Source organism: Bos mutus, chromosome 1, assembly GCF_027580195.1.
Source record: "Bos mutus isolate GX-2022 chromosome 1, NWIPB_WYAK_1.1, whole genome shotgun sequence".
Taxonomy (NCBI): Eukaryota; Metazoa; Chordata; class Mammalia; order Artiodactyla; family Bovidae; genus Bos; species Bos mutus.
The window spans coordinates 21,711,054-21,738,073 of record NC_091617.1 but is presented as its reverse complement, the minus strand read 5'-3'; the positions used below and the strand labels follow the sequence as shown (position 1 = coordinate 21,738,073).

General features: G+C 38.5%; 1 protein-coding gene across 3 annotated transcripts in view; it reads left to right on the top strand.

Moving 5' to 3' along the window:
* LOC102270159 (multidrug resistance-associated protein 1) overlaps positions 1-27,020 on the top strand; it is a 97,244-nt gene that overhangs the window by 19,431 nt on the left and 50,793 nt on the right. For all 3 annotated transcript variants that reach the window (XM_070367724.1, XM_070367706.1, XM_070367715.1), the window contains 8 exons: positions 2,025-2,202; positions 9,857-10,111; positions 12,532-12,597; positions 18,454-18,591; positions 19,966-20,112; positions 22,323-22,407; positions 22,503-22,569; positions 22,972-23,098. In XM_070367724.1, coding sequence (XP_070223825.1) covers positions 2,025-2,202; positions 9,857-10,111; positions 12,532-12,597; positions 18,454-18,591; positions 19,966-20,112; positions 22,323-22,407; positions 22,503-22,569; positions 22,972-23,098 — 1,063 coding nt within the window. The remainder of the gene's footprint in view (positions 1-2,024; positions 2,203-9,856; positions 10,112-12,531; positions 12,598-18,453; positions 18,592-19,965; positions 20,113-22,322; positions 22,408-22,502; positions 22,570-22,971; positions 23,099-27,020) is intronic.

Sequence of the window (27,020 nt, the reverse complement as noted above, 5' to 3'; positions counted from 1 at the left end):
AAAAGATTTTTAGCTGGGCCTTACAGAATGTGAGGGGAGCTTCCCCAGTGGTTCAGCAATAAAGAATCTGTCTGTAATACAGGAGATGCAGGAAACTCGGGTTCGATTCCTGGGTCAAGAAGATCTCCGGAATAGGAATTGGCAATCCACTCCAGTACTCTTTCCTGGAGAATTCCATAGACAGAGGAGCCTGGCAGGCTGCAGTCCATGGGACTGCAACGAGCTGGACACAGCTGAGACATTCAGCACACACGCAGAGAATGTGATGATACAGGCTTTCATTTCATGTTAGAAAGGAAACCTTTGGAAGACTGTGAGCATAGAATGATATGATTAGACTGCAGTTTCATAGGAATCACTCTAGTAGCTATGTAGGAAATGAAGTACAGAGGAGCAAGACTGGAAGAAGCAGCAGCTACTGGCCAACTCTGATAATCCAGGCAGAAGTCCATAGCAGCCTCAAGATTGTGGCAATGAAGGTGATAAGCAGTTAGACTTTGGCTTTATTTTAAAAGTAGAGTCAACATTATACCTTGATAGTTGAATGTAGGTTGAGAGAAGAAAAAAGGAGTCCTGGTGCCTTCAGAGTTTTTGTTTGTCACAAGATGAATGAGTTACCATTTACTGACATACAGAAGGCTCAGAAAAGAGTAAGGCGTACAATTTGCTAAATTTGAAATATGCATTAGATTTTCTGCAGAATTAAATTAACAGACCTGACTGCCATCCTTTGGAAAGACTGTTTATATGGCTGGCCTCAGGCTGGCAATTAGAACTTGAATTTCAGGAGAGTTCTCACTTACCCTAGCTGATAAGAGTGGTTCGATGTGGCCAGACTGTTTTATACATGTTTTATACATGATCCATGCTGAATTCCTCCTTTTTTTTTTGAGAGTTTGGAATTTCAGCCTGTGTTAGAAAGAGGGTACCCTGGATGCTGAGTCTTTAAGGGGCTTCCTTGTTTTTGTTCAGTCACTAAGTCATGTCTGAATCTTTGCAAACCCATGAACCGCAGCATGCAAGTCTTCCTTGTCTTTCACTATCTCCTGGAATTTGCTCAGACTTGGTGATGCCATCCAACCATCTCATCTTCTGTCGCCCACTTCTCGCCCTGCCCTCAATCCTTCCGAGCATCCGGGTCTTTTCCAGTGAGGTGGCTTTAGGGAAGTGACCACACTATCATGGATATCTGGGTCATTAAGACTTTTTTTGTAGAGTTCTTCTGTGTATTCTTGCCACCTCTTCTTAATATCTTCTGCTTCTGTTATGTCCATACCATTTCTGTCCTTTATTGTGCCCATTTTTGCACGAAATATTCCCTTGGTATCTCCATTTTTCTTGAAGAGATCTTTAACCTTTCTCATTCTATTGTTTTCCTCTATTTCTTTGCACTATTCACTTAAGAAGGCTTTCTTATCTCTCCATGCTATTCTCTGGGACTCTGTGTTCAGGTGGATATATCTTTCCTTTTCTCCTTTGCCTTTTGCTTCTCTTCTTTTCTCAGCTATTTGTAAGTCCTCTTCATACAACCACTTCGCTTTCTGGAATTTCTTTGTCTTTGGGATGGTTTTGGTCATTGCCTCCTGTACAATATTGATGAGATTACTGTAGGAAAACTAGAAAATACCTTTCTACCCAGAAGCCTGAGAAACTAAGTGTTGACTGTGTGTGAGTGTGTGCTCAGTCATTCAGTCGTGTCCGATTCTTTTGTGACCCCATGGATTGTAGCCTGCCAGGCTCCTCTGTGAATAGGATTTGCCAGGCAAGAATACTGGAGTGGGTTGCCGTTTCCTCCTAGAACAGAACTCAGGTCTCCTGTATCTGGCCTTATTTATATAAAGCTTGAGTAAAAATAGAGAGAGCGAGAATGCAAAATTGGGCAAGTGGATAAAAAGAGCAGGCAAGAATGTGTGTGTGTATGTGTGTGTGTGTAACATTTTGACAGTACTTAGTTCACACATGTATTTTATTACTTTGGATGTTTAACACTTCTTCCCTTTTCTCGATTTGTATATGACCTTCAGGCAAATGATCCTTTTCTGTGAACAACGCCCGGATTTTGGCTGGAGTGGTTATGGCTATGCTTTGGCGCTTTTTGTTGTAGTCTTTTTGCAAACCCTGATCCTTCAGCAATACCAGCGTTTTAAAATGCTCACTTCAGCAAAAATTAAGACAGCTGTAATTGGACTGATCTACAAAAAGGTAAAAGATTAAAAAAATTCCAAGTTTCTAAATAGACTCTGTCCAGTGCATGCTTTAAAATAAGGGATCTGGAAAAATAGAAGTAGTATTTAAAAAATTTCCATTATGCACTTTGAATATACATGTATTTTGCTGAAAAATAACTTTGACTCATCAATATTAGTTACATCAATTTCTTTACAGGGTCCTCTCTCTATATTTCCTGAAACTTCTAGTCAGCCCTAATGCCTGAAACTAAATGATGTTCTTTGTCCACTCTTAATGTCACTTAACTCCTCCTCAGAAAATGAATGGAATTGACTATTTCATGGTTGTCCCTATTTATGTATCAATAAATTAATTTCCATGGTCATTTTCCTTCTACATAATACCTTTTACTTCTTCCTCTGCTCACTCTACTTTTTCATAAAACAAAGCCATACTTCTTTATAGAGTTGTTATCTATTTCTGTTTGAGTCTAAGCCCCTTCCTATCCATCCAAAGAGCTGGTTGACCCTTATACCTAGCATAACTCTAAAGTTTAATTGGTCCTTTCTTGAAAATGCAGTTTTAAACATCACCTCTTTACCATTCAGAGCCTATTTACATCATAATTATAAACAGTTAAAAACCTTTCTCCCTTCTGTTGTTATTACTGAGTTATTCAGTCAAAAGTATATTTTGCCTTCTTATTCTGTAGTCCTCTGTCAATCTGTGTTCTTCAGATTTGGAATAGGAACTTAACTTACCTATTATACCTTTATCATCTAAGACAGTGGCTTTCACATATTTTTATAAAACTTGGAAGACTGAGTAAATGAATAAATGAGCCATTACCTTCAAAACTAGGAAACTATTAAGCATACATAATAAATGTGTGAAACTATCAATAAATGCAGATGTTTTAAGATTCAGATGAGCAGGAAATGTACAATATTTGAAGGCAGTTGAGGAAGGTTTCTGGAGAAGGCAATGGCACCCCACTCCAGTACTCTTGCCTGGAAAATCCTATGGACGGAGGAGCCTGGTGGGCTGCAGTCCATGGGGTCGCTGAGGGTCGGACACGACTGAGTGACTTCACTTTCACTTTTCACTTTCCTGCATTGGAGAAGGAAATGGCAACCCACTCCAGTGTTCTTGCCTGGAGAATCCCAGGACGGTGAGCTGCTGTCTATGGGGTTGCACAGAGTCGGACACGACTGAAGCGACTTAGCAGCAGCAGCAGCAGAGGAAGGTTTCACATAGAAAGGAGCCTTGAAATAATCTTTGGGAGAAGTGTAGGATTTGTTGACCTGGATATGAAATGTCACAGACCATTTGGCCATATTAGGCCAAAATGGAGGCAGCAAGTGATTTTAGAGATTCTAGAATGCTCCAAGCCCAACTGAGCCAGAATATAACTAAACTTGCAGTAAACCTAGCTCTGTGTGAAACTGAAAGTGTTAGTTGCTCAGTTGTGTTCACCTCTTTGCGACCCTTTGGACTGTAGCCTGCCAGGCTCCTCCATCCATGGAATTTTCCAGGCAAAAATACTGGAGTGTGTTGCCATTTCCTTCTCCAGTAGATCTTCCCAACCTAGGCATTGAACCTGGGTCTCCCGCATTGCAGGCAGATTCTTTACCACCTGATCCACCAGGGAAGTCCTGTATAACTAGCTCTGTGTAACACACCCCAGATACAGGGTCAGATAGGCTGTTTGTAATTTTACAGGTTGTAACTTCTGAGAAATACAAATGTGGAGAAAAGATATGAAATACAAATATTAAAGAGTCTAGGAATCACTTTAAATGCTAACATTTTTTTCCCATATATGGCCCATATGGAACAGGTCTTCATTCATTGATTAAAGCACTGGAGTTTAGGTATAGGATTTGGGTAGATTTATAAAAGCTGGTTTTAGAAAAGGCAGAGGAACCAGAGATCAAATTGCCAACATCTGCTGGAAAAAGCAAGAGAGTTCCAGAAAAACATCTATTTCTGCTTTATTCACTATTCCAAAGCCTTTGACTGTGTGGATCACAATAAACTGTGGGAAATTCTGAAAGAGATGGGAATACCAGACCACCTGACCTGCCTCTTGAGAAACCTGTATGCAGATCAGGAAGCAACAGTTAGAACTGGACATGGAACAACAGACTGGTTCCAAATAGGAAAAGGAGTATGTCAAGGCTGTATATTGTCACCCTGCTTATTTAACTTATATGCAGAGTACATCATGAGAAATGCTGGGCTGGAAGAAGCATAAGCTGGAATCAAGATTGCTGGGATAAATATCAATAACCTCAGATATGCAGATGACACCACCCTTATGGCAGAAAGTGAAGAGGAACTAAAAAGCTTCTTGATGAAAGTGAAAGAGGAGAGTGAAAAAGTTGGCTTAAAGCTCAACATTCAGAAAATGAAGATCATGGCATCCGGTCCCATCACTTCATGGGAAATAGATGGGGAAACAGTGGAAACAGTGTCAGACTTTATTTTGGGGGGCTCCCAAATCACTACAGATGGTGATTGCAGCCATGAAATTAAAAGATGCTTACTCCTTGGAAGGAAAGTTATGACCAACCTAGATAGCATATTGAAAAGCAGAGACATTACTTTGCCAACGAAGGTCTGTCTAGTCCAGGCTATGGTTTTTCCAGTGGTCATGTATGGATGTGAGAGTTGGACTGTGAAGAAAGCTGAGCACCGAAGAATTGATGCTTTTGAACTGTGGTGTTGGAGAAGACTCTTGAGAGTCCCTTGGACTGCAAGGAGATCTAACCAGTTCATTCTAAAGGAGATCAGTCCTGGGTGTTCTTTGGAAGGACTGATGCTAAAGCTGAAACTGCAGTACTTTGGCCACCTCATGTGAAGAGTTGACTCATTGGAAAAGACTCTGATGCTGGGAGGGATTGGGGGCAGGAGGAGAAGGGGATGACAGATGATGAGATGGCTGGATGGCATCACCGACTCAATGGATGTGGGTCTGAGTGAACTCGGGAGTTGGTGATGGACAGGGAGGCCTGGAGTGCTGCGATTCATGGGGTTGCAAAGAGTCAGACACGACTGAGAGACTGAACTGAACTGAACTGATAAGCATAAAAGAATAGATAGCAGTAGAAATTGAAGCAAACCATCAGAAATAAAAAGGAAAGTCAAGTCTCGTGGGTGAGTACATTACAACAAGGGCAAAGAGACCCTGGAGATAATTAATGTAACAGGGAATAGCATCTACAGGAGTGAGACTATGTGGGTCCTTAGAGATTATTTAACAACAGAGAGCATTCTAAGATCAGAGGGGTTCAGTGGGTCCTGCAGTATGGATTAAGATTTAATTCTTAGTCCATCAGACAAGCAGCAGAAGACATTACTTAGTGACCTGTAGTGTTCAGATGCCCTTGGTAGCCTATGCAGGTGACACTAATATAAGGGAGTCTTTCTTCTGAATCTCTTATCCTATATCTGCTTTCCAAAGGGACTAATTGTGGTTATTAGATCTCTTGTCTCCTTTACAGATTTTAGGATTCTGATGTTTATCATGTTTCGATAACTTCAGCTCTCATAGATGACCAGATAACTCATATTCATCTGACACTGGCACTCCTTCATCAGGAATTCATTACTAGACTTGGGTAAAGCTAGTCTTACATCCTTTTCCTGGTGAGGAGGGGATGTGTTAGAAAGCTCTTTATCTCTACCCAATCGCATGACTGTTGCTACTCTAGTAAAGTTCAAGAGACTTCATTTTTAAGGTTTGTGGGGAAGAACACGGACCTCTTTCTACTTGACCACTTCATGAGTCTTTGGGTCTTAAAACTCAGTTTTGTTATCCCTTCGCTCCCAATTACAGGCTCCATGAGAGTTTTTGAGGACTAATAATAAGATATGTTTCAAAAGCAGCATCAGTTAGTCCTGTGCTTAATGTGGGCAGCCTGTGGGCATTCTGACAAATGCCATCCAGTAGAAGTTTTTGTGATTTTTAAATTATTCTATATCCACATTATGCAGTATGGTAGCTACTAATCACATATGACTGTTGAAACTGAAAACTTGGCAAGTAAGAGCAAGGAAGTAAATTTTTAATTTTAATTAAATTTAATATCCATATCTAGACTGTCTACATTTGCGCCTAAAGGATATTCTTTCCTTAATTGTGGGAAGAATGCAGTATAAAGAAAATTGATAAAATTATTTTTCCATTCTTTAAAATAGAGATACTTAAATGTGATTAGAAGGAGAAGAGAGAAAGAGAATCCTGGCATACTTTTTTGCATCCAAAAGAGCTGAAGAAAATGATTTCTCATAGATTTATGAGGATTCACCTTTACATACACCCTGACTCATTAGAAGTATGGTAACTGCTGAGAATCACTGGGATAAAAATGTTTAGGGTTCTTCCAGCTCTAAATAATATAATGTCTATGACTCAGAGCTAGGGTGGTCAGGAAAAATAGTTCAAGAAATAAATATATGGACCAGGGCTGTGGCAAAAAAAAATCAGCAAAGAACAAATATTTGAAGGAGAATGTGAAATCGCAAAGCAAATTTCATAATCATATGACAAAATGAACCATTACTGAATTGAGGTCAGTAATAAACAAGATATTTCCAGTCTGTAAAAAGGATTCTTGAGGCTGGGAGCCACATATGATTTATCTGGGTCTTTTTATGGCTTCCCTGGTGGCTCAGATGGTAAAGAATCTTCCTGCAATACAGGAGACACAAGAGACTCAGGTTCAGTCCCTGGGTCAGGAAGATCTCCTGGAGAAGGAAATGGTTACCCATTCCAGTATTCTTGCCCAGATAATTCCATGGACAGAGGAGCCTGGTGGGCTATGGTCCATGTTTTCACAAAGTCGAACACGATTGAGCAACTAACACATTTTTTAGAGCAAATGCAATCAATGAAATGAATGAAGTTTCAAAATTAAGGAGTCACAAGGTTGTGTTACCTGTCTTCCTGAGTGGGGCTCCAACAAGGGTCCTTCAGCCCAGTGCCCTTTGAGCATCTGAGTTCTGGTCAGAAGCAAAGGAAGGTTTTATTCTTTGATCAGATAACGAAGAGGTGTGGGCCTGTTTTCTTGAGCACCCACTCTCCCAATAGGCAGTAGGTAGGGCTGCTTTATAAGGATCTCTCAAAGTGAGGTTCTTGTGGAGTTGGAGCAGGGGCAGCTGGGCTGCTTAGGCTCCAGACGGCAGTTCCTGGAGCAGCGTCTCTGCACGTGGCCTGCAGCTACCATCTTGGATTTTGTGTCACGCACGGCTTCTGCACATGGACGCCCAGCTGAGGTGTAGGCTCAGCCGTTTTCTTTCACAGGAGGAACCCTGGTGTGAAGGGCCAGATGCAAGGCTCTGCACATGGCCTCCCTGTGAGCAAAGGGGAATAGACTAAGTGCTAGGGAAAATGCGGGGGGGGGGGGTGGTGGAAACAAGGCAAGACTTAATTTTATTATGGAATTCCCTGAGAATTGTTAATGGCCTTTGCTAGTGACAGTTGTGCTTTGTGTGTTTTCCTAAAGGAGGGGCATTTATTTGATTCCTTGGGTAATTTGATTATTTTGAACTACCCAGTCTTTTAGTTTTTACATAAGTCAGTTTATATTTTCCTTCTAGAAAAGTAGGATAACATGTTTGTATTTGTTTATAATAGTATGTTGGAGGTGGATGCTATTAGAGATCAATGGATCTCACTTAAAAAATGGTGTAGTCTTAATGAAATGAGAACAACTGTTCTTGGATTTCCATTGTTTTTCTTGAGCACATTAAATGGTCAGTAACTTATTAGGGGAGATTAAAAAGCTGCCTTTGGAGGAGACATGGCTAGAAGCTTAACTATCGTAGTGTATTTTTTTCCTTTTTTATTTACTCTTATGGGAGCAGTATTTATTCTGTCGTATCATCAGCACCGTACCTTGGAAGGAAGGAGCAGAAAATTAAAGGATTTAGCATTGCAGCAGCCATCAAGCTTAGGAGGATCCTGATCCCTTGTGAACCTCTGAGGGTTGTGCCTTTCCTCTGCTGGCCCCATAGACTGCCATATGCACTGAGCCCGTGGGTTTTAAGCTAGGGAATGTTAGAAGTGTCCCACTGAAGGCCCTGCCTACTCATTTTCCAGAGGGGCTTTTTCTCTGGGCTTTCTATTAGTCATTTATTGAGTGAAGAGAACTTGAGTGTCCCCTGTATCCTATTTATCATTGTTAGATCTAGTTCTCAATCCTGTCTCTCTTTAAATCAGTGTGGTAGGAGTTCCTTAAAACTTTTGGCATATGGTGGGACTTTCACCTAATTTCTGGTATAAATATCAATTTCCTGCTTATTTTACAGTTATTTATGCATTTTTCTGGGCTTCCCTTGTGGTTCAGCTGGTAAAGAATCTGCCGGCAATGTGGGAGACCTGGGTTCAATCCCCACTGGAAAGATCCCCTGGGAAAGGACATGGCAACCCACTCCAGTACTCTTGCCTGGGGAATTCCACAGAGAGAAGAGCAGGACAGGCTGCAGCCATGGAATCACAAAGAGTTGGAGACGACTCTGCAGCTAACTTTCGCTTTCACTTTCATGCATTTTTATGGGAATTTTAAATGAGTGGGAAATTAAATAAATGAATTTCTAATATTAGCCTTAGTAAGAAATTACCAATACTTAACCTTCAGTTCAGTTCAGTTCAGTTTAGTCGCTCAGTCGTGTCCGACTCTTTGCGACCCCATGAATCGCAGCACTCCAGGCCTCCCTGTCCATCACCAACTCCCGGGTTCACTCAGACGCACGTCCATTGAGTCGGTGATGCCATCCAGCCATCTCATTGTCTGTCATCACCTTCTCCTCCTGCCCCCAATCCCTCCCAGCATCAGAGTCTTTTCCAATGAGTCAACTCTTCGCATGAGGTGGCCAAAGTACTGGAGTTTCAGCTTTAGCATCAGTCCTTCCAAAGAACACCCAGGACTGATCTCCTTTAGAATGGACTGGTTGGATCTCCTTGCAGTCCAAGGGACTCTCAAGAGTCTTCTCCAACACCACAGTTCAAAAGCATCAATTCTTCGGTATATTGAATTCAATATACAAATATTAAATGACATATACAGAAGGAAAGGGAGAATTAGGCCTTGGAAGAACAGAGAAGATGGAACAATACTCTTACCTCTGTAAATACCCATGGCCCTTCTTAGCTACTGTTAGACTTGTGTGTGTGTGTGTGTGTGTTAGTCCCTCAGTTGTGTCTAACTCTTTGCGACCCCATGGGCTGTTGCTGGCCAGGCTCCTCTGTCCATGAATTCCCCAGGCAAGAATACTGGAGTGGGTAGCCATTTCCTTTTCCAGGGGATCTTCCCAACCCAGGGATTGAACCCTGGTCTCCTGCATTGCAGGCAGATTCTTTACTATTTGAGTCCTTGGAAGCCCTTATAATTAGCCTGTGTGTAGGATGTGTGTGTAGTAGGGGAGTGTACTCCACTACTAGACTGAAATCTCTTTAAGATTGAAACTATATCATTAATAAAATACTTTCTTTAGATTTTCATTGATTCGCCTGTGTACTCTGTATTGATGAACTTTAGATGATTTAGTAGGGGTGCAAAAGAACAGAAAGGAAGCTCAGTTCTAGAAAACTTTTTATTTATAGTTAAAAGTTGTCATTGTTTGACTGTAAAGATCCTGCATGATCTACAGAACTGTAAATATTCTGCTTCTCTTTTCCCAGGCCCTGCTTCTATCTAATGTTTCTAGAAAACAGTTTTCTACCGGGGAAATTATTAACTTGATGGCAACAGATACCCAGCAGCTCATGGACTTGATGACAAACATCAATCTTCTTTGGTCAGCTCCTTTTCAAATCCTGATGGCCGTATCACTCCTTTGGCAAGAGCTGGGTCCAGCCGTGTTAGCAGGGGTGGCAGTCCTTGTGTTTGTTATACCAATGAATGCTTTAGTTGCAAATAGAATGAAAAAGCTGAAGGTAAGAAAATAATTGCCTCATGTTACCTGTGTCAAACAGAAGCTGAGTTTCCAGACTTGATACTAAACACCTAGCTAATTCTCTGAATATAGAAAATAGAGGCTTAAAATGGATACAATATGAATTAATCATTTATTGAACCAGTATTGATTGAGCATCTATCCTGTCAGTCACTGTGCCAGGCACATAAAGTATAGCAGTGAAGAGAACTGACAAGTTCCAGCTCTCCTTGGGTTATTGGGGAAGAAAGGCAACAAACAAATAAATAAAATAGGTAGATAGCATAATGCCTGGTGTTAATTTGTGTATGAAGAGAGATAATTAGGATAAAGTGATAGAGTAACAAAGCATTTCATTTCACAAACAAAGTCTGGAACATCCTGAGGAAAGATATGATGTATCAGCTGAGTAAGGCACCAATCCATGTGGATGTCTAAGAAAAAGATATCAAGCAAACGGAATGGTGTGTGCACAGCCGAGAGGTGGGGATATGCTAGGTCTGCCTTAAGTAGCAAGAAGGCTAGTGAGCTAAAATGTGCAAGGAGTGGCTGCGTGCAGCCAGTGGACAGTAAATGCCTAACTGAATTAATTTTAATATTATTCTTCTACATTCCGTCAGTCATCTTACTGTCAATATATTTTTGACATCTGCTATTTCCAAAACAGTGTGTACTATGCTGTACTGTAGGAATGGGGGAACAGGACCAAGACAGAGTTCACTTCTCTGAAGGAGATCACACTGTAATGGGAGAAATAGATGGTTTCCCATGTTAAAGTAACAAAGATAGATGCAGATGTGTTGCTTAGGACAATTATTTTATTTTTTTTAAATGAATAAAGGGTAAACAACATCTTATGTATGGACATGGAAATGAATCAATCACTATTAGGAAAACGTAAACTAGAGAAACACACACACACACACATATATAAGTATAAAGAATCTGCCTGCCGATGCATGAGATGCAGGAGACGCAGGTTCGATCCCTGGATTGGGAAGATGCCCTGGAGAAGGAAATGGCAACCCTCTCTAGTATTCTTGCCTGGGAAATCTCATGGACAGAAGAGCCTGGTGGGCTACAGTCAGTGGGGTTGAAAAAGTGTTGGAAATGACTTAGTGACTAAACAACAAAAATGTGTAATATGTATGCCATGAATTTATATGGTGTGTATATATATGTATATATGTGTGTGTATATATATATATTTATATATATATGTATAATGATCCAGTTTTTAAAATGTGAATATACCTTGCACACGGATATGATAAAAATATATATAAAGTGATATATTTATATCACTATATAGTGATAAAGATATCTAAATATAGGTTTTAATGTATTTGTATGAACATAGAAATAACCTAGAGATAAAACACTAGTCTTTTAAGAGTAGTTACCTGTAAAGTGAAATTAAATGGAAGGAGGGAAGATTTTTTTACTTATTACTTTAATACATTTAGAAGCTAAGAATTTATACCTTCTTTTACTTTTTTCTGAATTTTTCAAATAATTACCCAAAAGCCTAGTTTTTAAAGATACGAACTAGGAAATAACATATAATTATAAAATAATTATGAATTATTAAACATATGGGTATTTAGAATAACAGATTTTTAAATGAATAATTTTAAAATATGTTTTTTAATATTCTGGATATTAAATAATTGTAAGTTAAATTTTTAGGAATGGAATTACATTATCGGGAATTTATCTAGAGCCCTAAAACATCCAAGAGACTCCAATATTAGGTACAAGTATTCTAAATAAAAAATATGCTTTAATCACACAAACGATATAAAGGATGTTAGCTTGTAAATGTGTACTTTGTTAGATATACAAGTACCTATTATTGCATATAACATAATTGTGGCAATATTATTGGAGAAAATCCTTAAGACCAAATGACCAAATGATAATAAGTATTATAAATAAAGTTTTACATTATAAATAGTAAGTTATATAATACATAATATTTGCAAAAAAAGCTGGTATGTGTATATATATATATATGTGTGTGTGTGTGTGTATATATATTTGTGATAATAGAAGTACCACAGGAATAAAGATTTACATACATATAATTGATAGAGTTTGGGAATTTTTCCCATTTTGATTGAATATAGATACTTTTATTCCATTTATAACAAAATTTTTCTGAATAAATATTATATTTTCTACTCTTTTGGAAAGTGTACAACTTGTTTTTATTTTACTGCTGGCTACTTTTAAGTTTTAAAGTATTTATAACTGTTATCCAACATTAACAGAATAATGTATAGATGTTATAATATAGTTTTTATCAACTGAATATTATATAAAATAGAGGAAGTAGATTGCATTTTTAAAAATAGTTATGTAAATTAAAGTATTAGCAACTTTTATCAAATATACTGTCATTTTCTTTCCATTATATAGAAAAATCAAAGGAAGAACAAAGACAAACAGATAAAACTGCTCAATGAAATCTTACATGGAATTAAGGTAATAAAAAAAGGATATGCATTTAATTTATCTATTTAGAATACAGCAATAAGTTAACCAATAAATGAATCTTTTAGCATTCTCAATATCAAAATAATGAAATATGTATAATTTTGAGAGAGTAATTTAGATTTCAGATGTATAAGATTTCTTACATTGAAATAGCATTTAAATAAAGCCAAATAAAATGTAAGGTGTTTTTTTGTTGTTCTCAACCAACAACTAAACACAAATATCTCAAAAGACACAAAATATTACTCGTTTTTAAAACAGAAAGTTTGGAATGAAGCAGGGAAGAGTGGCAGGAACACTGTCATCAGTGTGGAGGTAGACACATGGGGAAAGTGAGGAGAGGCCATTCTGTTTCTTTTATACAGAAGAGAAGCCGTCATACAAGTGTATTTTATGAAAAAGAGTGAAAGTGTTCATCGCTCAGTCACGTCCAACGCTTTGTCACCCCATGGACTAGAGCCCGCAAGGTGCTTCTGTTCATGGAATTTTCTGGGCAAGAATACTGGAGTGGGTTACCATTCCCTTCACCAAGGGATCTTCCCGACCAAGGGATCGAACCCAGGTCTCCTGCATTGCAGGCGGATTCTTTACTGTCTGAGCCACTTATCTGGCTATTCTATAAAAAGTACGTTACCGATTATTTGTTTCCTATAAAAACTACCTCCACTCCACACCACTGACATTTTCTCTGTGATAAAATGAGTGAAGCTTTATAAATTTTGCATAGAGATACTCCTCAATTTTGGAGAAGGAAATGACAATCCATCCAGTGTTCATGCCTGGGAAATCCCATGGACAGAGGAGCCTGACAGGCTACAGTCCATGAGGTTGCAAGAGGAGGACTCAACTTAAGACTAAACCACCACCACATTCCTCAATTTATAATGGCTTTGTATCCTGATATACCCATCATAAGCTGAAAATACCGTTGTCGAAAATGCATTGAATATACCTAACATACTTATTACCATAGTTTAACATATATTTACATCACTTACATTAGACTACAGTTGGGCAAAATTATCTGACACAGAGCCTATTTTATAATAAAAATGAAAGTGAAGTTGCTCAGTTGTGTCTGACTCTTTGCAACCCCATGAACTGTAGACTACCAGGGTCCTCTGTCTGTGGGATTTTCCAGGCCAGAATCCTGGAGTGGGTTGTCATTTCCATCTCGAAGGGATCTTCCCAACCCAGGGATTGAACCCGCGTCTCCTGCATTGCGGGCAGACACTTTACCATCTGAGCCACCAGGGAAAGCATTGAAAAGTTCACTAATTTATTGAATACTGTACTGAAAGTGAAAAACAGACTGGTAATATGGTTGCAGAATGGTTGGTAGTATATTGGCCATTTATCCTCTAGATTGTCTGGTTGCCCAGCACCATGGCAGAGTATTATATCACATAGAAGTAACAATTTCTACTGAATGAATATTGCTTTCACACCGTCCTAAAGCTGAAAAATCCTAAATTGAATCACTGTATATCAGAGATCATCTGTGTATAATTTCAAATCCTATTGCACTTGGATTATAGCTCATCAGATTTTTCTAAAGCACAAAATTTGCAAAGTTCACATCGAATTTCCTTCTGACATTTAAAACTCCATCGGACATTTCCATCCACCTGCAATGTGGGAGACCTGGGTTTGATCCCTGGGTTGGGAAGATCCCCTGGAGGAGGGCATGGCAACTGACTCCAGTATTCTTGCCTGGAGAATCCCCATGGACAGAGGAGCCTAGCAGGCTGTAGTCCATGGGGTCACAAAGAGATGGACACAACTGAGCAACTAACTACAGTGCAGTTCAGTCTCTCAGTCATGTCCTACTCTCTGCAATCCCATGGACTGCCTCACTCCAAGCTTCCCTGTCCGTCACCAACTCCTGGAGCTTGCTTAAATTCATGTCCATTGAGTTGCTGATGGCATCTAACCATCTTATCCTCTATCGTCCCCTTCTCCTCCGCCCTCTATCTTTCCCAGCATCACGGTCTTTTCACATGAGTCAGTTCTTTGCATCCGGTGGCCTAAGTATTGGATTTCAGCTTCAGTGTCAGTCCTTCCAATGAATATTCAGGAGTGATTTCCTTTACCATTGACTGGTTTGACCTCCTTGCAGTCCAGTCTCAAGAGTCTTTTCCAACACCACAGTTCAAAAGCATCAATTCTTCAGCACTCAGCTTTCTTTATACACAAATAAATTATTTGTGTATTTGTGTATAAATAAATTGTGTATAAATAAATCCACAGAATAAACCCATTGTATGTACATACTGATTCACCTTAGAATCAGTAAATGATATGCTGCATTGTGCTGTATAACATTTTTATAAAAATATAAATTACTGAAGTGAAAGACTGTTAAATTGAAGATACCTTGAAAGGAGACTGATATCCATGAATAGCAATAAGATTGCCGGGAGAAATATCAATAACCTTAGATATGCAGACGACACCACCCTTATGGCAGAAAGTGAAGAGGAACTAAAAAGCCTTTTGATGAAAGTGAAAGAGGTGAGAGGAAAAAGTTGGCTTAAAGCTCAGCATTCAGAAAACGAAGATCATGGCATCTGGTCCCATCACTTCATGGGAAATAGATGGGGAAACAGTGGAAACAGTGTCAGACTTTATTTTGGGGGGCTCCAAAATCACTGCAGATGGTGACTGCAGCCATGAAATTAAAAGACGCTTACTCCTTGGAAGGAAAGTTATGACCAACCTAGATAGCATATTCAAAAGCAGAGACATTACTTTGCCAACAAAGGTCCATCTAGTCAAGGCTATGGTTTTTCTAGTGGTCATGTATGGATGTGAGAGTTGGACTGTGAAGAAAGCTGAGGGCAGAAGAATTGATGTTTTGAACTGTGGTGCTGGAGAAGACTCTTTTTTTTTTTTTTTTCATCATTTCCCCTTTATTTTTTTTAATTTAAATTTATTTTAATTGGAGGCTTTGTATAGAGCAGTGTTTTGAAGAAGACTCTTGAGAGTCCCTTGGACTGCAAGGAGATCTAAGCAGTCCATCCTAAAGGAGACCAGTGCTGGGTGTTCATTGGAGGGACTGATGCTGAGGCTGAAACTCCCATACTTTGGCCACCTCATGCGAAGAGTTGACTCATTGGAAAAGACCCTGATGCTGGGAGGGATTGGGGGCAGGAGGAGAAGGGGATGACAGAGGATGAGATGGCTGGATGGCATCACCGACTCAATGGACTTGAGTTTGGGTGAACTCCGGGAGTTGGTGATGGACAGGGAGGCCTGGCGTGCTGGGATTCATGGGGTCTCAAAGAGTCGGACACGACTGAGTAACTAACTGAACTGAACTGAAATTTAACTCAGATTATTCTATAAAGTCACACATCCTCAAAGTATATGATCCAGATGCACCTTGCACCTCTTTGTGGGTTAACTGAGACCCCCAGCATCCATTAGAAAACAGTGATGTATGTTTATGTGCTGTTAAGTATTGATATTGATAAAATGAAATTTGTTTTATCAGTAGGACTAAGACAATGTAGATAAAAGAAATTTCCTCAAGATCTAAGCAAAGTTCAAGATTTAAAATAGCAGTCCCAGCAGTAAATACACTAGAATATTGGAAGAGGTCCAAATGGAAATCAGTTAGGACAGTTTAAAAGTCGGGGCAGTTTGCATCCATGGTGTTTGAAAACAGGTGTCATAAAGCCTCTCTCTAACAATGGTAGTGGCTTAGCATTTATCAAACATTTTCTGTATGTCACACACTGTACTTATCACTATATCTGTTTCCTCATATAATTCTTATAAACCTAAAGAAAAAGATTTCTCATCTTTGTTTTACAAATAAGGAAACAAAGTGAGCAGTTGAGGGTCATGCCTGAGTTCACAGAGCTGGTAAGAGATTATTAGAGATTTCCAGAGGATTCATAGACATATAGATAGATAGATTAATAGATAAACAAAGATTTATTTTAAGCAACTGGCTTATGAGTATAGGCAGTGACATGTCTAAAATCTGTTGAGCAGGCTGGAAATTCCTGCAGGACTTGATGCAACAGCCTTGAGTCTGGAGGCAAAACCCCTTCCATCTCAGAGAACCTTAGTTTTTTCTCTTGAGGGCTTCAACTGATTAGATTGGGCTCACCCATCTAAGGGGCTTCCCAGGTGGCTTTAGTGGTAAGGAACTTGTCTGTCAATGCCAATGCAAGACACGTAAGAGATGCAGGTTGATTCCTAGGTCAGGAAGATCCCCTGGAAAAGCAAATGGCAACCCACTGCAGTATTCTTGCCTGGAAAATCCCTTAGACAGAGGAGCCTGACAGGCTGCAGTCCATAGGGTCACAAACAGTTGAATACAACTTAAGCAACGTAGCTTGTTACCACCCATTTAATGGAGAGAAATCTTCTTTATTTAAAGTTTAATGGTTAAAAGGTGAATCAGATCTAAAAATTACCTTCACAGTAACATCTACTGGTATTTGATAAAATAACTGGGAAACATAACCTAGCCAAATTTACACATAAAACTATCACAAAAAACTAAGATCATGGCATCCAGTCCAATCAGTTTATGGCAAATAGATGGGAAAACAGTGGAAACAGTGACAGATTTTATTTTCTTGGTTTCCAGAATCACTGTGGTCAGTGACTGCAGCCAGGAAATTAAAAGATGCGTGTTCCTTGGAAAGAAAACTATGATAAATCTAGACAGCATATTAAAAAGTAGAGACATCACTTTACTGGCAAAGGTCCACATAGTCAAAGGTATGGTTTTTATGGTAGTCATGTGTGGATGTGAGAGTTGGACCATAAAGAAAGCTGAGTACTGAAGAATTAATGCTTTTGAACTGTGATGTTGGAGAAGACTCTTGAGAGTTCCTTGGAAAGCAAGGAGATCAAACCAGTCAATCCTAAAGGAAATCAACCCTGAATATTCATTGGAAGGACTGATGCTGAAGCTGAAGCTCCAATACTTTGGCCACCTGATGGGAAGAACTGACTCATCTGAAAAGATCCTGATGCTAGGAAAGATTGAAGACTGGAGGAGAAGGGGATGACAGGATGAAATGGTTGGATTGCTTTATCAAGTCAATGGATAAAAGCTTGAGCAAACTCCAGGAGACAGTGAAGGCCTGGTGTGCTACTATCCATGGGGTCACAAAGAGTTGGACGTGACTGAGCGAATGAACAACTGAGACCTGGAGATTGAACAACAAAAGAGACCTGGAATTTGAATGTTGGTCTGTCTATCTCTAAAAAGTATGTGGTAAGCCACTGCATGATTCTCCATCTCAGAAAATAGTTTGCAATCTCAAAACACCTGTAACCTTTCAGAAAATGGCTTGACATCCCAAGACATAAGTTTTCAAGAAATTGGGAGGCCGGGGGAGAAGCTTAACGATTAAAAGATGTGAAAAGAATAGAATTGAGAGTTGGACCAGTGGAAAAATTGTCAGGATTAAACTAGACAGAGGGCTTCCCTGGTGGCTCAGACATGTCCATAATGCATCCATGAACAAAGAGTCAAACATACCTGAGCGACTCTCACTTTCACTTTCAAGCTAGACAGAAACTGCTATGGAGCTCATGCCAGGAGCTGGGATGTTGTCAAAGTCTGGCTCAGGAATAAGCTAGTAGTGGGTAAGAGAGACATGAGTAGGGAAATGGTGATTTCCTCCTCCCACTCACCCTAGAAAAACACCACAGGAAATATTTTGACTCAGTTGAAAACAGGAGTAATTTACTTCATGGGTACCGTTTTCACCTTCACAGTTACGAGTGTGTGTGTTACAGTGTGTGTATTTGTACGTGTGCCTGTTTTTTTATTCCTTCTATGATATTGATTGTCATCATCTGACTTCTTTACAGATTCTCAAACTTTATGCATGGGAACCCTCCTATAAAAAGAAGATTATTGAAATTCGAGAACAGGAATTGGAAGTTCAAAAATCAGCTGGGTATCTTGCTGTATTTTCCATGCTAACTTTAACTTGTATTCCATTCTTGGTGAGTGTGTATATTATTTCCTGTTTTGATTTTCAAATTTGATTTGCATATTTGCCTTCAAATTCCCTGGAATTAAGGTTTCCAAAGTGAAGTCTTCTATATCTAAATTTAAATGTTCAAAAAATGCAGTCATTAATCTGTAGAGATGAGAGAATGAAAGTTTTAAAGATGGGGAAAAATTTTTGGTGCATTTTCATTGGTCTGTATTTTTTGTATTTAATCAGATTTTACATCTTTGTAAATTTTTCATAGATTGAACACATGCCATCCTCAATCTTAAAAAATATAACCTATATTTCAGAGTTCCTTTTCAGCTCAATTATTTTTCTTGATTAACCCCTTTTAAGCAAGACTGAAAGGCACACTACGTAGAGTTGGAAAGGGACGTTACATTTATTAAGCGTTTCTACTGTGTATCAGACAAGTTATATGCATTTTATTTCTTTCTTGCAATAATAAGATATTACTTTTCTCATTTCACAAGAGGAAATGGAAATAGTTTGGAAATATCCTCAAAGTTATAGAACTAGTATTTGTAGGTGAATTGATACAAATTGAAGTCTCTTTCTTTCTGTCACTTCATGCAAATATTGGGAATCTCATGCTATTTAAAGAGTATAAATTGCCTTGAGATATTGAAGCAGTGGCTGGAAGCCAAAGAATAAGAAAACTATGTATAACTGAAGGATCAATTTTAGCCACTCTCAGTAGTGATGGGATCAGGAAACATTCTATATGTCTCCCCTGTTGTTAATTTAAAATATTATTATTTTTTATTTAAACAAACATGTGGATATTATGAAAGTAAAAGCAATATTTACATTTGGAATACTTTAGTAAAAATAGCCAGGAAGCATTTGCTTAAGACAGTCTTATGTACATGATAAATAGTCAATACAGTCTCATGCATAAATGAATTTTTCTGCCTTTTCTAAATGAAACTTATGCAAGTAAATATAAATCTTACTAAGCATGATTTATTTATACCTTCTTCAGTTAATATTAAGACACAGAGAGTAAAATTTCTGCATATGAGACAATAGGTATGCATGCATCACTGGAAAAAATTTACATAAAACTCCATTTTGAAGGAAAAAATGAACTGCTGTATGTTTTAAATGGTGATAATTACTTCAGTGAAAATGTGCCATGTCAAAGAAGGGCACTGGACCACATGTTCGTAGGATGTCATTATCTAAGATACTTAATTGTATGATCTGTACTAAACATTTATTTCATATTCTTCAGCAATAGTACTAAATAGTACCAAATTTTGGTAAACAACAACAATAAAGGTTATTGAAGATTTCTTTCCTAATTTTGAGTCTGTATTAATAATTGCACATTGGAGAAAATTACATGTCTGCTTTTAAGGTGTCCCTGGCAACATTTGGTGTCTATTTCTTACTGGATGAAGAAAACATTTTAACAGCCACTAAAGTGTTCACGTCTATGTCTTTGTTTAATATCTTGAGGCTTCCTCTGTTTGATTTACCGATGGTGATCTCAGCTGTGGTCCAGGTACATCCAAATTATCCTTAAACTGAGAATCATTCCTCTACTGAAATCTTTAGTTTTGCATATTTCATTTCTTAATCTTTTTTTTAATTTTGTTTTCTGTAGTTGTTTTATGCTGCTTTCAAAATTTCCCTAAATAAATGAGCAATAGAGAATATAATCGGAGAAGGCAATGGCACCCCACTCCAGTACTCTTGCCTGAAAAATCCCAGGGATGGAGGATCCTGGTAGGCTGTAGTCCATGGGGTCGCTAAGAGTCAGACATGACTGAGAGACTTCACTTTCAATTTTCACTTTCGTGCATTGGAGAAGGAAATGGCAACCCACTCCAGTGTTCTTGCCTGGAGAATCCCAGGGACGGGGGAGCCTGGTGGGCTGCCGTCTATGGGGTCACACAGAGTCGGACATGACTGAAGTGACTTAGCAGCAGCAGCAGCAGCAGAGAATATGATAGAATGAAAAGAATCATGTCTTCTCTGCCTGTGCTTTTCATCTATAAAAATGACTTTTAAGCATTTCAACATGTGACATTGTTTTCTTTGCTAAGTGTTAGTTCTCTTGTTTAGCTTTTTAAAATTTGGTGTTTGACACTATGCCACCAAAGGGTTTATTTTCTGTTTCAATTGAAAAATTTTAAGTAAGTGATTTGTACAGTACTAGGTCTGAATTTTCCCAGGGTTCAGCAAAACTTCATCTGTGCTGAAAGAATAAACTAGGGAAAAAAGTGCACTGATAATGTCAGTCTGCCAACCAACCTTGTATGAGGTATCTGGTTTAGCCTGCTTTTATTGTAATCTCCAATGACTGAAGCCTCTTTAGATGCTATGATGAGTAGAAGGCAGCTAAAACCATAGGAAATCCAAAGAAGTGAGTTCTTTTATCCCTTTACCCCTGCTGCTGCTGCTAAGTCACTTCAGTTGTGTCCGACTCTGTGCGACCCCATAGACGGCAGCCCACCAGGCCCTACTGTCCCTGGGATTCTCCAGGCAAGAACACTGGAGTGGGTTTCCATTTCCTTCTCCAATGCACGAAAGTGAAAAGTGAAAGTGAAGTCGCTCAGTCGTGTCTGACTCTTAGCGACCCCATGGACTGCAGCCTACCAGGCTCCTCTGTCCATGGGATTTTCTAGGCAAAGTACTGGAGTGGGGTGCCATTGCCTTTACCCCTAGATTTTCTCAATTAAAAATTTTCAATATCAAGTTTGGATATTCACCCATCAAAACTTTTTCAAGTCTGGTTTCATAAACAAAGTGAATTTTTGCTTACTGGAACTAGCTCTTTGATCTAAGAACTTTTCCTTTTAATTTATATAAATTGAGATATAGAAATTATATCTGAAGAGTAACATAATTCTATAATAAATAGCACTTAAGCTATTTTTGTTCCATAATACTGTTTTTATATTCTTTTGCTAATAATCACCAGCAGAGGGCATAGAAGTACTATTGATGCTTTTAACACATTTCACAGCACACTTCTTTTAAAAAAAAATTCTTAGAATAATAGTTCTGTTTTGCTTTTGAAATTATATTCTAGCTAAAGGTCTGGTATCCCAGAGTGTTTTCCAGTTCCTAGTGGTATGCTACTACTGTCACTAAACAGATGAGAACAATTGTCAAAAAAGAAAAGAAAAGAAAACAACCTTGCATACTGATATGACACACTTGGTAAACAAAATCACAGCTTTTAATTATATCTTATCCATTAACAGTAGACACATCCTAACAGAAAGTGAATAAAAACGTACTAGAGGTTTCATGCAAGTGAGTGTCAGGAGAAAAATGATTCTATTTATCCTATCTGTAGCAAAACATTTATAGCTATTCTATTAGTTAAATGTTACCATTGCCAAAACTGCTATTTTGTTTATGCTCACAAGCAGATTTCATTCAACCAACCTGAGGTTGCTCTTAAAAACTAATTATTCTATGATTATTAATTAATCAGTTATCATGTTTTTGCTAGAATGTTAAGGAGAATTTTTGGTTTCTAACTTCTCGTGTTTTCCTGCATACATATATTTGTTGTGATTTTTGATTCTTGAAACTTCTTTTTCTTTATCGATGGACTTATTTATAAACATTAAAACAATGCAAATCATGCTTGCTGAATAGTTATATCAATATCTCCAGTTTACATCAAAAACTTGAAAATGTTTTTTAGTTTAACTTCTTCTTGAAACCCAAAAATTCCATCTGCGTTTATTTTGATAGACAAGAATATCACTGGTCCATTTGGAAGACTTTCTCAACACTGAGGAACTTCTTCCACATAGTATTGAAGCAAACTACATAGGAGGTTAGCAGTTCTTTTTTGTGCTTAATATTTATTTGACTTCTGGGCTGAAGACAATTGATTCTAAAATACATTTCTGTATTTATTTTTCTTCCTAGATCATGCCATTGGTTTTATAAATGCTTCCTTTTCCTGGGATAAAACAGGGATTCCAGTATTAAAAGAGTAAGTCATGATTTGGGGAAAATTAAAAACAAAACAAAAAAATTAGCATAGATTCTATCATACTTCATGTGTTTATTTTTTAGAGGTTTTAAGCAGAAGATGAATCTATTGGAATTTGTAAGATTTTTTTAAAAACCTCTCACTGCATCTTTCATCTTTATGATTGTTTTACAATCTTTTTACCCCCTGTTCATTTCCTCTATTTTCTTTGCAGCATTTACTGCTTGCATTTTGAAAGGTTGGGTGTTTGTAGAATAATGTAGGACAATGTGAATAGCAGCAATTTCAAGGATGATGCCCTGTATATAGTGACTTGTGATACAGTGACTTTTCTGGGAATATACATTAAAAACAATTATAACAGAACTTCCTATATCATCTCTTTCTTTATTTGTTGTGCAGCTTGAACATAAAGATTCCAGAAGGAGCTTTAGTGGCTGTTGTAGGGCAAGTTGGGTCTGGAAAATCATCTGTGCTTTCTGCAATTCTGGGGGAAATGGAGAAACTAAAAGGAATAGTCCAAAGAAAGGTAAAGTCAACAATGCATTCTTTGCACATCTCCTAGTGTAATGGACTGCAGCCAGCACATCGTTAGTGTCAATAAGAATTTATCAAGTTGAATTGAAGAACGAAGTATTTAATGAGCATTTCTAGTTTGTAACAAACATTTAAATTTCCACAGAAATTGATTAGCTATGGATGGATTAGTCAGAGCATTCTGTCATCCATATACTTCAGCAAATCATTTAGGAATGCTTATGGTAATTGTTTGATGATATTAACTAAATTGCAACCAATTATGGAGAAACGAATGTAGTTTATAATATAATTTGATTAGGTTTCTAATTATCATTCATTGCAATGTTTCCTAAGTAATTACGGCCATTCCATTTCTAAGAAATGGTGTAGTTGCTCACAAGAAGGATCTCTGACCTAGGAAAACCTCAGGAAAATAATAATTATGAATAGCTTACATTTAAATTTCAGCTTTTGGACTATGGAGAGGTCTACTTCCAGCCATTTGTTCTATTCTTAAAGGTCAATAGGAATAAGAATTCAACAAGTTCTTCATCAGCTATTTCTTTTTTGAAGTACTAGGCTACCAATGAATTTTTCCTTAGACCTAACTATCTAAGAAGGTAAAATATTACCTAATCACTCCTTCTCACTTCTGACAAGATGGAGAGGCTCTATGGATATGAAACTAGCGTCTTCACAGTTTTTTATTTTTTTTCTCTAGGAAAAATCAACTCCAGATCTTTTTATTTTTGTTCATGATATATCATTTCCTTGTGTCTATATTTATTCTCCTCTGGAGAAGGAAACCTCAGCCCCCTCCAGTATTCTCGCCTTGAAAATCCCATGGACAGAGGAACCTGGTGGGCTACATTCCATGGGGTTGCAAAGAGTCATTCTAGGTCTTTAGTGATTAATTGGTAAAGAATCCATTTACATTGCAGGAGTTGTATTTGGGTTCCATCCCTGAGTTGGGAAGATCCGCTAGAGAAGGGAATGGCAACCTGCTCCAGTATTCTGGCCTGGAGAATTCCATGGGCTTTGTAGTGAGACACAACTGAGCGACTTCCAAGTTCAAGTTCAATTTCATGTCTTTATATCTTTCCTGATTCCAGGTTTTTAGTGATTAATTTTTTATTTATTTTTCTCTCATCGATACAGTTTCTTAGTTTGGAATCAAGCATACTTTCAAGGACTTTTTCTTTGACAAGATTACACTTAATAAATACCACTACTTTTAACTTAAAATATACTATCTTTTCTCCTTATGTTCTCTTTAATGACAACAATCAGCCATTTCTCTGGTGATCAAGATGGCTATACATTTTCCTAGCCCATATCAGTTCAGTTCAGTCACTCAGTCGTGTCCAACTCTTTGCGACCCCATGAACCACAGCATGCCAGGCCTCCCTGTTCATCACCAACTCCCAGAGTCCACCCAAATCCATGTCCATCGAGTCGGTGATGCCATCCAACCATCTCATCCTCTGTCATCCCCTTCTTCTCTGGCCCTCAAACTTTCCCAGCATCAGGATCTTTTCCAATGAGTCAGCTCTTTGCACCAGGTGGCCAAAGTATTGGAATTTCAGCTTCAACAAAGTCCTTCCAATGAACACCCAGGACTGATCTCCTTTAGGATAGACTGGGCGGATCTCCTTGCAGTCCAAGGGACTCTCAAGAGTCTTCTCCAACACCACAGTTCAAAAGCATCAATTCTTCAGCGCTCAGCTTTCTTTATAGTCCAACACTCAACATGACAACTGGAAAAACCATAGCCTTGACTAGACGGACCTTTGTTGGCAAAGTAATGTCTCTGCTCTTTAATATGCTGTCTAGGTTGGGCATAACTTTCCTTCCAAGGAGTAAGTGTCTTTTAATTTCATGGCTGCAGTCACCATCTACAGTGATTTTGGAGCCCAAAAAAATAAAGTCTGTCACTCTTTCCCCATCTATTTGCCATGAAGTGATGGGCCCAGATGCCATGATCTTCGTTTTCTGAATGTTGAGCTTTAAACCAACTTTTTCACTCTCCTCTTTCCCTTTCATCAAGAGGGTCTTTAGTTCTTTTTCACTTTCTGCCATAAGGGTGGTGTCATCTGCATGTCTGAGGTTATTGATATTTTTCCCAGCAACCTTGATTCCAGCTTGTGCTTCCTCCAGCCCAGCATTTTCCATGATGAACTCTGCGTATAAGTTAAATAAGCAGTGTGACAATATACAGCCTTGATGTACTCCTTTTCCTATTTGGAACCAGTCTGTTGTTCCATGTCCAGTTCTAACTGTTGCTTCCTGACCTGCATACAAATTTCTCAAGAGGCAGATCAGGTGGTCTGGTATTCCCATCTCTTTCAGAATTTTCCACAGTTTATTGTGATCCACACAGTCAAAGGCTTTGGCATAGTCAATAAAGCAAAAATAGATGTTTTTCTGGAACTCTCTTTCTTTTTCCATGATCCAGCAGATGTTGGCAATTTGATCTCTGGTTCCTCTGCCTTTTCTAAAACCAGCTTGAACATCTGGAAGTTCACGGTTCACGTATTGCTGAAGCCTGGCTTGGAGAATTTTAAGCATTACTTTACTAGCATGCGAGATGAGTGCAATTGTGCAGTAGTTTGAGCATTCTTTGGCATTGCCTTTCTTAGGGACTGGAATGCAAACTGCCCTTTTCCAGTCCTGTGGCCACTGCTGAATTTTCCAAATGTTCTGGTATATTGAGTGCAGCACTTTCACAGAATCATTTTTCAGGATTTGAAATAGCTCAACTTGAATTCCATCACCTCCACTAGCTTTGTTCATAGTGATGCTTCCTAAGGCCCACTTGACTTCACATCCCAGGATGTCTGGCTCTAGGTGAGTGATCACACCATCGTGATTATATGGGTTGTGAAGATCTTTTTTGTACAGTTCTTCTGTGTATTCTTGCCACCTCTTCTTAATAGCCTCTGCTTCTGTTAGGTCCCTACTATTTCTGTCCTTTATTGAGCCCATCTTTGCATGAAATATTCCCTTGGTATCTCTAATTTTCTTGAAGAGACCTCTTGTCTTTCCCATTTTGTTGTTTCTCTCTATTTCTTTGCATTGATTGCTGAGGAAGGATTTCTTATCTCTCCTTGCTATTCTTTGGAACTCTGTGTTCAAATGGGCATATCTTTCCTTTTCTCCTTTGCTTTTTGCTTCCCTTCTTTCCACAGCTATTTGTAAGGCCTCCTCAGATAGCCATGTTTTTTTTTTTTTTTTTGCATTTCTTTTTATTGGGGATGGTCTTGATTCGTGTCTCCTGTACAATGTCCACGAACCTCCATCCATAGTTCATCAGGCACTCTGTCTATCAGATCTAGTCCCTTAAATCTATTTCTCACTTCCACTGTATCGTCATAGGGGATTTGATTTATGTCATACCTGAATGGTGTAGTGATTTTCTCCACTTTCTTCAATTTCAGAATGAATTTGGCAATAAGGAGTTCATGATCTGAATCACAGTCACCTACCAGTCTTGTTTTTGCTGACTGTATAAAGCATCTCCATCTTTGGCTGCAAAGAATATAATCAATCTGGTATCAGTGTTGACCATCTGGTGATGTCCATGTGTAGAGTCTTCTCTTGTGTTATTGGAAGAGGGTGTTTGCTATGACCAGTGTGTTCTCTTGGCAGAACTCTATTAGCCTTTGCCCTGCTTCATCCCATACTCCAAGGCCAAATTTGCCTGTTACTCCAGGTGTTTCTTGACTTCCTACTTTTGCATTCCAATCCCCTATAATGAAAAGGACATCTTTTTTGGGTGTTAATTCTAGAAGGTCTTTAGGTCTTCATAGAACCACTCAACTTCAGCTTCTTCAGTGTTACTGTTTGGGGTATGGACTTGGATTACTGTGATATTGAATGATTATAGAGATCATTCTGTCATTTTTGAGATTGCATCCAAGGACTGCATTTCA